Source organism: Falco naumanni, chromosome 4 (genome assembly GCF_017639655.2).
Source record: "Falco naumanni isolate bFalNau1 chromosome 4, bFalNau1.pat, whole genome shotgun sequence".
Lineage (NCBI taxonomy): Eukaryota > Metazoa > Chordata > Aves > Falconiformes > Falconidae > Falco > Falco naumanni.
Window position 1 is genome coordinate 36055039 of NC_054057.1, and position 13003 is coordinate 36068041.

At 41.4% G+C, this 13003-nt stretch overlaps 1 protein-coding gene across 1 annotated transcript in view; it reads right to left on the reverse strand.

Annotated features, from left to right (window-relative positions):
* Positions 1 to 12725, reverse strand: part of COL1A2 (collagen type I alpha 2 chain) — a 40333-nt gene extending 27608 nt beyond the window's left edge. The window contains exons 1-15 of the mRNA XM_040591801.1: positions 12476 to 12725; positions 10428 to 10438; positions 9782 to 9799; positions 9065 to 9100; positions 7329 to 7412; positions 5910 to 5966; positions 3752 to 3796; positions 3594 to 3647; positions 3243 to 3296; positions 2773 to 2826; positions 2196 to 2249; positions 1856 to 1909; positions 464 to 508; positions 177 to 230; positions 24 to 68 (exon numbers count right to left, since the gene is read on the reverse strand). Of these exons, the coding sequence (XP_040447735.1) occupies positions 24 to 68; positions 177 to 230; positions 464 to 508; positions 1856 to 1909; positions 2196 to 2249; positions 2773 to 2826; positions 3243 to 3296; positions 3594 to 3647; positions 3752 to 3796; positions 5910 to 5966; positions 7329 to 7412; positions 9065 to 9100; positions 9782 to 9799; positions 10428 to 10438; positions 12476 to 12545 (735 nt within the window). The 5' untranslated portion in view covers positions 12546 to 12725. The remainder of the gene's footprint in view (positions 1 to 23; positions 69 to 176; positions 231 to 463; positions 509 to 1855; positions 1910 to 2195; positions 2250 to 2772; positions 2827 to 3242; positions 3297 to 3593; positions 3648 to 3751; positions 3797 to 5909; positions 5967 to 7328; positions 7413 to 9064; positions 9101 to 9781; positions 9800 to 10427; positions 10439 to 12475) is intronic.
* Between the last annotated feature and the right edge of the window lie 278 nt (positions 12726 to 13003).

The window sequence follows — 13003 nt, forward strand, 5'->3', positions numbered from 1 at the left end:
CAAAGATCAAGACTGAAACTTACAGCAGGTCCAGTGGGGCCAGCACTGCCATCACTTCCACGAGCACCCTGTGAGGAGAGAACACGATAAATAAGAGTTTGAAAAGAAATGTGAAGGTCAGAGAAAGCCACAGTAAGTGGCTGGTCATGGTGACAGATAGATGGGAAGCTACTTACAGCTGGTCCAGGGGCACCCACTCTTCCTCTCTCACCAGGGAGACCACGAGCACCCTGAAAGAAAAATTAAATTGTTTATATCTATTCACTGAACAAAGACACGCAGGGTTTTTTTTTCTTCTACTAAGTCCCCATAGGAAGTGTGTTGCAGCCAGGCAAATATTCACATACTATTACATTAGAGTATCTAGCTATCTTGAGCGTTACTGATGACACAAATTGACCAAACCACTGGCTGAACCATATCTATCAGATTATCATTCTTCACAGCAGCAGCAAATACTTACAGGTTGTCCTGGGGTACCATTTTCACCAGGGGCGCCAGGTTCTCCCTATGAAAAATAAAGTTTGCAAGCTTTAGTTACTGAGAGGATGCTTTGGACAGGTAGCAAAACTGCTGGATCCTACTGTCTTTTGTCTTCTGTAGCACGTGCACCACAGTAACAGCACATCAGGTCCTGAGGGTGTAGAGACTGTGACTGTCCCTGTATATACTGGAACACAGCCAGTTGGAATCCTCTTAGAAGAGGAGGGCCAGAGCAGGTAGCTTCACTTACCCATCTCAGATTTCTTGACTCTCTTTCTTTATTCTGATATTTACTTTGTAGCACACACTTAAGAGATAGGGCCTAAATTGTCAGCTCCCAATTCAGATCAATCAGCAGCTGTTTTTCAGTTCGAGCAGAAGCAGAATGATGCTTTCTTTTGCCTCAGGTTAAGGTAACACAAGTTTCTGACAAATGGCTGGAAATAAAGATCTGCCTCAGGTATTGTTAATTTAAGACCAATAAGACTGATACGAGTGACAGCCATTAAAACATGACTCCTCTCCCTTAGGTATTAAGTGTTCTCAGCAAGCCTATAGTTGGTCTAGGCTGGTTTATAGTGACAGGATTTGTCCTAGAGCACTTGTATGCTGAATGTGCCTGAATGTACCTAGTCTCAGGTGCTGCAAACAGCACAGATGTTTGCCTTCATCACTGCTTTCAGCACAGTTATATCATGAGTAACCTTAGATTATTATGCTTGTGTTTTTCAGTCAGATTAGCACTCTTACCAATAATTGTTCTTTCCTTTACTTAATTGCTTTGTCTGCTCCTAATTGCCAATGACTGGACAGACTGAGCGGTTGCTATCTTTTTCCCAAACTTTTTCTGAAGGTTAACAACTTGCAGTGATAATGGAGAATGCAGTGTTACAACTAGTAACTCTGTAAGGAAATAATGCTAAGCTCTTAGAAACAAGCAAGAGGGAGAATTAGTATTTGAGCTTTTCATTATTATAGTAAAAGTTCTTGAATACAAATCTCCTGTGAATAAGCCAGCAGCATTAAAATTTCCTACAACCATATATTGCAGTAGTGTAATTTTAAGAACACTCCTGTTAGGCACTGAGGTGGAATGGGAGAAGAAACTAAGACAGGAAGAGTTTGCTTGAGATGTTTCTAGACCGTATTTTAAAACATTTTTTAAGGATAGTGTTCAAAAGTGCACTAATCTGAAGGTAAAAAGGAAAAAGACTGTGAAGATCAAATAGCCTTAAGTCAGAAGAGTACTGCACCCATGCAAATTTTTAGCAGAAAGCCTTACACTATAGCATGTCTCACACGGTAGAATAATGAGAGAACTTTGCTAGAAAGAGCTACAAATGCATCCCACATTTTCAGATTTCATCTTTACCTTGTTGCCAGGAGTACCGGGTTGTCCCTTTTGACCATCCAGACCATTGTGCCCCTATATTGAGTATGAAAACAAATATTTATATATATATGTTCCCACAATGGCTATACACAAACTCTTAGTCTTGTAAGGTAAATCCTTCTTTCCATACAAAATTATTTCCTAATATAATCTTAAAATTAAAAATACTTCTTTTACAAAATGTCTTTCAGATCAGGAGATATTAAAAACTTCAAAGGAGTTCAAGTACTCCTAACTTTGAGGGGATTTCCAGGGGTTTCCAGTATGCTGAAGTGTTGACAGTCTTAACTATTTAGGGAAAAAGCATGTATATACTCACCCTAATTCCCTTAAAGCCAGGCAGACCAGGGGTTCCAGGGAAACCACGAGCACCCTAAAAACACACAGTGCATGAATGATTGTTTCTCGTATTATATACTGTAGTTAAAAAGAATGAAAAAGAGTAAGTCTTTCAATAAAATTAATGAGTAGATTTGGGCCGTGAATTCAAGTGATGAACACAGTCCATTCCCTAACCTCCCAGGACCAGACCTGTTCAAAGACTAAATGTAATCAACCTGATCTTCCAGTTCTGAATCTCAGAAATTTCATGCATTAACATGGGATAGCACAGCCATTTTAGCTTTCTGTGCCAAGGTGCCTGCTCACCTGCTCCTGTGTATCTCCCCACTATGTCACTTCTGTTAATAATTACAGTAGGTTTACTGCAAGGGGGAGCAGGACAGAGTGGACACAATAAACATAACTATATGATAACTCTGAAGGGCAAAACTGAAATTGGATTAATCCACATAGGGGCTAGTAATAGACTGCTAATGTGTCGCAATTCAGAAATGTTGTTAGGTTTCATTGATAAGAGAACTGTTTTGTATTATATACAGTAGATCACTACATACCTGAGGGCCAGCAACACCCCTCTCACCAGGTCTTCCAGGTTTGCCAGGGTGACCCTAAAAAACGCAGTAAAAATGCACTAAGAAGGAAAGGTAATTTTATAAAATAACAAGATAAACCATTCAAAAAAAGAAAAGACATTGGCAAAGTTTCTATTTTTCAATAAATACAGAGAGTTTGTTAGCTTTTGTATTTTCTTCTCCCTGTATTCAGGAAGCTATATAATGTATTTGGAGAAGTTTTGAAGTTATCCATCTTTCTGTACATTTCCAACACAGCAACTCTTGTATAGTAAAATAATTATTTTAGGGGTTTATTTATATTATATTTATATATATTTATATATATATTATATTCAGCATTATAGAAAAACGTAAAAATTACAACCGATAGAACACTTAGCTTAATAATAACTTAATATTAGAGTTGAATTGCAGCCTTAAGAGATGAGAAGCATTTAATAATCACTTACGTCTTCACCAGCCTTTCCTGGAGGACCAGGGGGACCACGAGGACCCTGGGGACCCTGTTGAAAATAGATTAAGGATTACTTAAAGCATCATTTCCCAGATAAGTCTTTTCACTGGTTTCTGACTTGAATTGGGGAACAGCTGGAGCCTAATTGACTTTGCACTTTATGATTTCAATCTGAAGGAGTCTGAATCTGAGCGTTCAGCTGTTTCTGTAACAGGATCAAGCAGGAATATCCAATTAAACATTCAGGGATGTGCATACGGGTAGGAGAAATAGGTGAAGCATGACAAGCCTACTTTGGGTCCTATTTCTAATGGTAACAGTGTCTGGATGTGAAACCTGTACTTACTGTTTGACCAGGTTCACCAGGTTCACCAGGAACACCTTGAAAACCAGGAGGTCCCTAGAAGACGAGGGAGATTTTGTTAGTGTTTGAACAAGGTATTTTGTAATTTTACAGGTATGTCAATGTTAATTAGTCACTAGGAGAGGTGAGACTGTACTTACAGGGGGTCCAGATGCTCCAGGTGGTCCTCTGGGTCCCATTAAACCCTAGGGGAGAAAAAGTACAATATCTTTCAAGAAAAATACCATTATATAAAGTTGTCTGTAACAGCAGTTCCTGGCATTCCTAAAATATTGGTAAGTATTACAGTTTCCAGTGTGCAATGTCCAAATGCAGTAGGAGGAAGTTAGGAGATCTGCACAAATTTGCACAGGCTGTCCAAGTGCAAACTGATCTTCTAATGGCAATGAACCAGCACAGAACTCAGTGAGATGATTAGGAATGTACCATTATGACTGGGAACTTTGTGATTAGGCTTCTTAATCTATTCTGGCTTGTTAGCAAGTGCACTGGTTCGTTCTTCTATGTACCCTCTCCCTTCCTGTGTGTGAACTTCCAGAGTTTAAAGACAAGGGCCATAACATCACATTAAGAAAGGTGGTATTTTTGGGCCTGTCAATTTTATCATGATTTTCCAGAAGAAATGTTGGAGGAAAAGATCATTAAAACGGTAAAAGGGAAAATAAAGGTATATAAATGGCAGTATTGCCATGAACTGGGAGGTTCACACATAATTTTGGAAAGAAATCAAACAGCTATTGCACAGATTGTATATACATCTATTTCTAATAATGATCAACTTCTATTTGAATATTTCATTGGGTTTTGTTTTTGATTAAATTCTCTTCATTTCACCTTCAAATTAGGTCATTAACATACTCTCCTTGAGTGAATTTAGAATTTACACACATCTTGGAAAAAAAGGGTCAAAAATCACTTTTAAGAAGGAAATTTCCACAGATTACTGCACTTTCTTAACAGCTGTCTTAAGTTTTACTAAGCAAGCAAACAACCTTGAACTGAAATTTAATTTAGGCTTCTATTGTCTAAATGAATGTTTTATGAGATGTTTCAATAGAAATCATTATAGTTTTAATTGGTTTTAAAACTTCCTTGGGAACTCTTTTAGATTTTCTCTTTACAAGATTAAAATCATATGCCAACTTTTCAATGGCTTCTGTAGCTTTCCCATAAGACTGAATACTTTTTATTAAGGGAAATAAATGTGTGTTAAATACAGGCATTTACTTATGGAAGCTAGAGCAACCTCATGGCTATAAAAATATGCAGTAATTCTAGGAAAAAATGTTTCTGGACAGTCTGAATCATATGTGCTGCATAAGCCCTGTGAATCTCTTCACAAATTATATTCCAGAATTGTTCTTCCCTCCTTTTGTATCTTTCCAATGTCTCACATTTTCTTTATGAAACTTAAAAATTCCTCACAGTTGGCAGATTCTACTGCTGCTGCTGTCAGATAAACTCCAAGTGAGTCAAAAATTGAAACACAGAAGTTGTGACACCCCACATCAATCCCCCTCTCCATTTTATGATTTCTTGTCAGACAGAGGGCAGAACTTGACTGAAGATACTCCTAATTTTCATATTGTGCTATCTATGTACACTGAAAATATCTGCTAACATCAGGAAGGGTTAGAAATTAATGTGGAGAAGCAATAGACTGTTTAAATGTCCATTTGGACATAGTATACAGTAACTGATAAAGATTCCTCCTCAGAATAGCCTTGCAGTAGCAAATACTAACATTCAGTTGTTGAGAACCAAGTGTGGTGGCCAATTTCCTACCAAACCTGTGCATTCTAAGGATATCAAAAGGGTTATACAGCCATGGGAGAAAAATGGTCACCAACTGGAGCTGAGATACTGAGTTACTTTCTAGACCTATGTCTGCTTTAGAAAGCAGCTTTATAATTGATCTTATTCCTGAAACACAATCTTCTGTCTCAATATGGGTAAAGTAATACTACATCAAAGTACATGTGTTATCTGACATCAGATGATGAGATTCTTTGATTCATAAAACTATGGAAAACAGAATTCAAGCACAGGACCCAGCAGTGCTATATCCAAATTAAATATATAGTCAGTCCCAAGACCACATCTCAAGTCCTAAGACTGTGTTCCAAACACTTCACGTTGTCCTACATCAAAAGATCAGTTTAATAGTCTGACTCAAAATATGATCAGAACACTTAATTTTAACACTATACTTTGCATTAATACAGCTGGATTAGACTCAAAGGAAAATACTAAACACATTATCTATGCAAGTTATCAAGTGCTAAATTATATACCTACCATAGGTCCTGGGCCAAAATCAGCTGCTTTAGATGGATCATATTGAGCAGCGAAGTTCTGTAGGTGATAAAAAGTTGGAAATTAAAATACTAAAAACATTATTTTAGAAAGCATTGATAATTACCATTCTACATCTGTCCTCTGACTTGTGATACGGTATGTTAAGGCAGCATATGTAGAACTCAGTAAACATGGCCCTATACATTTCCATTCCCTTGTTTCCAGAAAGACTTGGTTTTACTAGCAAGGCCCTTTCACACAATGGCCTCAAACAGCTATGCTGTAAAGGTAATAGAGACATAGCAGCAGTGTGAACTGAAACTTAAGAATGTCAACTCAGTGTTCATTTAAAATGGAAAACTTTCTGAAAACCCTCAAATTGTTCTAATTTCCAATGAGGGAAGTTATGCATGTTTTTTCACTGCATTGCTTAAGTAAAATTAATGTACCAGCCCTGACTATCTGATGAGGTGGGCCCTTCACCTTCAAAAAGATCTGAGGAGCATACAGCCTCAAACACTGCATTGGATTTTTTATCTTTTATCAATATAAGTTTTGTAGGCAAATATACATCTAGTTTTGTTGAGTATATTTTCCCTCTTCACTAAAATGGAAAAAAATTCTATACAACACAATCAAAAATCCTTTTCTTGCTTATTTTGTTTTATTAGCACATTAAAATAATAGAAATGAATGAAAGCAGTTTGGAGCTCGCTAATAAGAAAATTAATTATTGCCATTCATATTGAAGGCAAAAGAGTATTCTTCCATGCAGGAGGATTTGCTGAAGTTGATCAATACAACACGGTTTCTGTCTTCAGGCTCCCTGTGCAAGCTAATGTCAAGCAAAGAGTTAAAGCCAGAATTCTGCAGAGAACACATGATGAACACTTCTGCAGAAAGTGTGTATGCGACACAGTCTACTTATGTTCTGCTGCATGAACACAGATAGAAACGAAAAATTCTAAAGGAAGATATTCTAAAATTCTAAAGGACTTTTTAAAGTATGGACTTTTAGCTTAAGGATAGCCTTCTTCAGTTTATTCCAATACAGTTGCTGTCTCTTGAGCCCAACCACAAAGTGCTGTTTCTTTTCCCCATCTGCATAACAACACAGGTTTCATTTAGTTGATTACTAATCCATATACATTATGGCTGTATAATTTAATGGTAATTAACAGGGTTGATTTGCTCCTGTGCATAAATCCCTGTTGAATACGGAATCCAAATTTGCCACAGAAAACACATATCCCAAGGATAGTTTCAATGGAACTGAGATCATCAATTTTTTGCAGATCACAAGAGAATGTTTCCTCTACTCTATAATGCCACATCAGTGTTTTTGAGTAGGTATGCATTTAGTCTTAGTCACAAAGCACAGATTATCATTTTCAGTAATATAAAGTGAGGATGCCTTACTCCGCCAAGACCTGGAGGACCAGGAGGGCCTGGAGGACCTGGTAGACCATCTTCACCATCTCTGCCTGGTGGACCTGGTGGACCCTAGAGTCAAAAAGGGGATTATAAAGTGAACATTGGAAGTGGCTAAAGAAATCTCTGAAGTGTTAAATTCATTAAGAACCCAGCACACGCTACAGCAGTGCTATATATGCAGTTTCAATGAATTGCTAACTTTAGAAAATGAGCATAGCCTGAATTTACATTGCCTTGCCACACCTTGTATCAGATATTTACTGTACTTTTCTATTTGAGAAGATCTATGAAAGCAATATTGGATCTATGCTACCAAAGCGTAATCTCCAAATTGGGAAGTTTCATTTCAAGCGACCAAATTTTGCACCCGTGAACCCCAAGTGACCCATGTGGACCCACACGGCCTGTCAGATTCTGTTAGTGAAAGCCTAAAGTTTGACCAGCTGAGGACTGGTAGAGGTCAGCCCTGCTGGTATGAACTAACGTAGATTCAGAGTAAGTCAAAGGCCAGTTTTTAATTAGTCTAGACTATTTGCTGGCATAATTGCAAATTCAATGACAATAAAGCAGTGCTCTTCTACAGATTTTTGGTACCGTCACTCAGCTACCACCACCAGAACTTCTTTTACAACAACTTGAAATTACATGTGTTCAGTCCAGTAACATTAGTGCTTATATTCTTTCACCCTCAACGCACAAAGCTGGACAAGTTTTGCCATGTGGCAACTGAGGTGAGGTATTTCATTTGAACTGCATTTTGGACCCAGTTTAGTGCTAGATGAAATCCATAATAAAAGTATTACGGATTTCCAAAGGTGAAGGATTAGGCTTGCTGCCTTCAGGACAAAGCATGTCTCTCACTTCATCAAACAAATTTAGTTAGTGGTAGCCTAAAGCAAATACCCAGTTAACCACACTGTTACACTCTTCCTAATAGTTCCCTTTACATTTCTCAGCATACTACGATCTAACAGATCTTCAAGAGCTACCTATCAGTACTACGGCATTTTCATTTTCAGAAGATACAAGGAAGATACATGATAGCTACACGCTGCCCAGATAAGGATGTGAATTTCAGAATACCACTTTACAAAAAGCAGCGATGCAAAAGCAAATCAGAAAAGCAGGTATCAGCAATATGAATTAACATTACAATTAAATTATTCAGATGTCCTTATTGATAGTTACTTTTACAGCAGCCTTTAACAGTACAATATCTGCTTTTACTAATTGAAGGTAGATGACAAATGCCTAGCTGTCAAGAAGAGAGCTTTTTCAAGCCATCTTCGGGGGCACAGATAATGAATGACCCTCAAAGCTAGCTTTGCCTATTCAGGTTTAATGTAGAGAGCCTACCCATACACCATACTGTTCACAGACTACATCTTCATGTGTCAACTTTCCCTTCTGCATTTTCATGCACTATTTCCACTGCGAGCAGTTAAAAAAAAGTTTTTCAAACAATCACTTGGAATGCCAGGCTGTTGTCTGAACTCAGCCGCATCTGCTCAGGCACAATGGCTATAATTAGGTTGGCAAGGTATCGCTGGAGCAGAATTTGGTACACAGATAGCTTGGTTTCTTTTTAAAGGGATTGTGCATGCAAGCTTCAGGTACATTCATTTAATCTCACATCAATGCTTAAATTTATTTTTTTCCTGCTGGTCTTCCAACAGCTGTTCAAAGATCTCAAACAAATGAACGTCAGTCTAATTCCTTACCCTTTCTCCCTGTGGCCCTTTGTCTCCTCTAGGGCCCTGCCAGAAGAAAATAAAACTTAATGAGGTACCATGGAAATTTTCCAGGATGATGCAAGGAAACATATACATTAAAAATAATTAGTGTACATGAAAAAGGGAGAGAAGACTGCACATACAGGTCCGATAGCTATTTTCCATAGACAGCATATTTTTTTTTTGCAATAAGCTACTGGAAACAGATCAGTCACTGTCATTACTACGTCAGTTAAAATATCACTACGCAGTCCACAGAAGTATTTGCAAAGTTGATTCTAGTCTCTACTGAATAACTGGGTCTAATTTAGCAGTAGTGACTCTTAGAAACAAAATAGAATCTATTTAGCCTTTAGACCTGTATGGATATTGCTATACTGTTCAACTCATGTAAATCTTTCCAAAGGAACTCTTGGTTGAACAAGAATGCTTTAACGCAGTTTAGTTCTTGGAAGGGTTAGTTCTGCTCTTGGGTAAAGCAGCTTAAATCCAATATCTGAATTTACCATGATGTTAAGATGCTGCACCCACTGTTCCCCCATTTTTACTTCCTACTCATCGCAGTGCTACTGCTATTCTCAGGGAACACTGGAAATAATGGATGTAGTCTGTTTTCCTTTCATCCAATTTCCAACAAAATATTAATCTGCCTAAGATTATCTGATATCATCTCCATTACCACACAAAAGAAATAAAACCGCTTACCTTCCGCCCTGCAGGTGCCTGGAAAAAATAAAGAAGAGAATTTAAAAAGATATAATTTCTCCCAATATTTCCAACTAAAATAATGTACAAACTTAGACTCACATTCTTACATAACTATAATTTTTCTCAGTACAATATGTTTAAGTATGGTGTATGGTTTTAAATTACTATGAATGCTAGGAGTTTATTATATAAGCAAAGATACATTTAACTACATTAGAGCATTCTGTGGAACACTCTGAATTTTATACCTATTACAGCCTATAAAACTGGCATAAAAATGTCACACCTGAGTTCTTTCATAATCCTTCTGTGCAATGAAATTTAGACCATAAGACTGGCTTTAAAGCAGAGTCATCTCCAATCCAAACTGGCAGGTATAACATCCAAACACCACTGCTCCGTTACTTTCTCCTCATAGTCTTTACACCTATGAAGGCAGTCTCTCTCTTAAAAAGGCCGTCCCACTTGAGAAATTGGGGTGGGTACCTTTCCAGACAGTCCCTTCAGGATTTAGTCGGTATCTTTCCATGACCATCTTGGAAATCAACAGTAGTAAATAATACCGCCACAAAAAAGAAGTCTAGCCTGTTAATTGAAGTTGCGTGTTATGTATTAGGAAAAAAAAAAAAATCATTATACTGACCTCACTTACATCTGGAAAAAAAAGGGAAAGAAAAAAAAAAAAGAAATAATTAGAGTATGGATTCAGTTATTTTACAAGTTCTACATTTCAATGCTTTTAAATCAAAATGCAATTTTGTTTATTTTCTTAACCCCCAAAAAAAACATTTTCTGAATGTAATTTCTTACTTTTAAGCTGATTATCTTAAACTGTGAAGACTCACAGGTGAGATTGCTATGTATTTCAAATTCCAAAGGCTTGCTAATGAAATTAAAACAACAGAGTTGATACAGTAAAAAGGCAGGTACCTTCTATAAGCCTGCTCTAAATATGCTTAAACATATCTCCATGGAAAAATGCATGTATGTGCTCTCACATATGTGTGCACACAACAGTTGAATAAACCCAGACAGGCTGACACATGTGAAGATTTTTTATGCAGAAGGGTCCTACCCAAACTTGCCTATTTCCACAATTTCCTGTACAATGTCATAGTACCTAACAGAGAACCGTCTGAAGCTATTAACACCAAATAGCAAATAACGTTCGTTCTCTCTGCGTGTTACTTACTACTAAGTGTGCTCTCGTTAATTAGCTGGGGATACTAATTTTCAAAAATCTGTTTTTTGAGTTTCAAGCAATTAAAAAAACCTATCTTGGCTGAAACTTACCATGGTGAAAACGTCTCCCATCACACTCTAATGCCAGCAATTACACATTATTACTAACTAACAGGTTGTTGGGTGCTTTTTCCACGAAGTGTCACCTCGGCAGTGCGTGGTCACACCGAACGCAGCCGGCTCAGCCAGCCCAGCCAAAAGGGAGCGGTACTGAAGTGCCGAACACTGAACACCCCGGTACGGCACCGCCTGCCTGCGCCGGAACGCCACACGGCATGAAAGCCGTTACCGTTACCGCCCCCAGGTGACGGGGACACTGGCCACCACACCCCCTACCTGCGGCAAGGCCACGGCCACAGTGCCGCCCACCGCCACCGCCGGCTGCCCCAGCGCGCCGCGCAGGCGGGGGGGGGGGGGGGGGGGGCGCGGGGGACACAGCAGCGTCCCGGGGACACCGCAGCGCACGGCTGCTGCCGCCCTCCGCCGCCTCGGAACGCGGCCAAACCCCAGGGCAGAGCCGGTCCCGCAGAGGCACGGCCGGGGGGCCCTCCCCGGGATGCCGCCCAGCAGGGAGGCGGAGGGAAGGCTCCGCTTCTCCCGCAGCGCAGTGCGTGGGGCGCCTTTCCCTCCCGCCGCGGGGGGCCCGCGCTTCTCCGCCCGCGACGGGGACACTAAACCCTCTTCCCAGCGAGTGGCGGGAGCCGCGCCGCACCCCCGTGGAGCCCCATCCCCTTTCTGCACTGGAGCTAAGCAATAGTCCCTCCCTGCCTCCCTCCTCCTGCCTCGCACGGGCTCCCCCCGGAGACCCCCCGGGGGGCGGGCTCACTGTGCGGGGCGCCGCGAACAGCTTTGCCCGCCGGGCAGGCTCGGGGGGCGCCGTAGCGGTACCGCTCCGCCTCCAGGGGGCGCCGCTGTGCGCGGCGGAGCGGAGGGCCCCGCACCGGGCTGCCCGGTCGCCCCCCCCCGCAGGGAAGCGGTGAGCCGCCGCTCCCGCACCTCCCCCGGCTCCCCGCTGCGGGAAGCGCGCCTCAAGTCTCCCAGAAGTACGGTCTCGGTGCAGCCTGGATTCTCCCGCTCGCCGTAGACAGTCTCCTCCTAGCCTTTAAGCATCTGCGCTTGAATCAGGGCTTTGCATTCTCCTTTGGATACGAGCCCGTCTTTTTCCTTTTTCTTTCTTTCTTTTTTTTTTTTTTTTTTTTTTGGGGGGGGGGGGGGGTGTGTCTCGTTGGCCTTTTGCCATCCTTTTCTATTTCTGAAGGGGGAAAAAAAAAGAAGCCAGATTCTGATCGGAGACGGAGGTGGCAGTTTTGCGAGATGGTCTCTATAGCTTGGGAAGCTGCAGCTCCCGGCAGACGACCGTCCGTGGGGAAAACGCCTGGATAGAGCGCAGCGAGTCGGACAGCCACCCCCTGACACCACCCATGCCACAAACAAGCTAAAATCACTTACGTTGGCCTGTTGCTAGGTATGAAGTTACTGCAAGCAGCAACAAAATCCGTGTATCCACAAAGCTGAGCATGTCTAGTTGCAAGACATGCAGACTCCTTGTGGTGCAGAGTCCCTGGTCGGTGGTTAGCTATTACCTATGGGACGCAGGCATACAGTCTTGCGGAGTAACTCCAACCTTAGCAGAAACCTGCTGCCCGGGATGCTAAATTAATCAAGTCCCGGTCCGCCCTATTTATACCGCAGGAGGGTCCCGGGCCCGCGAGTCACCGGCGGTGGCGCAGCCAATGGGCGCGCGCCGGCCGCGGGGCCCGCGCGGCTCCCAGGCCGTCACGTGCCCGCTGTCTCCGGCCGCCGCGGCAGCCTCGGCCGTGGGGCGGAGGGGGCGCGGGGTCGGAGGGGGAGGGGGCGGCGGGGGGAGCGAGGGAGGCGGCGACGTTAAATTGGTTCCATGCTTTGAGGACGTGGACACTTTGAGGCTTTCGGAAGGAAAATCTGACTCGTCGTCCGATTTTTTTTTATTTTTTTTTT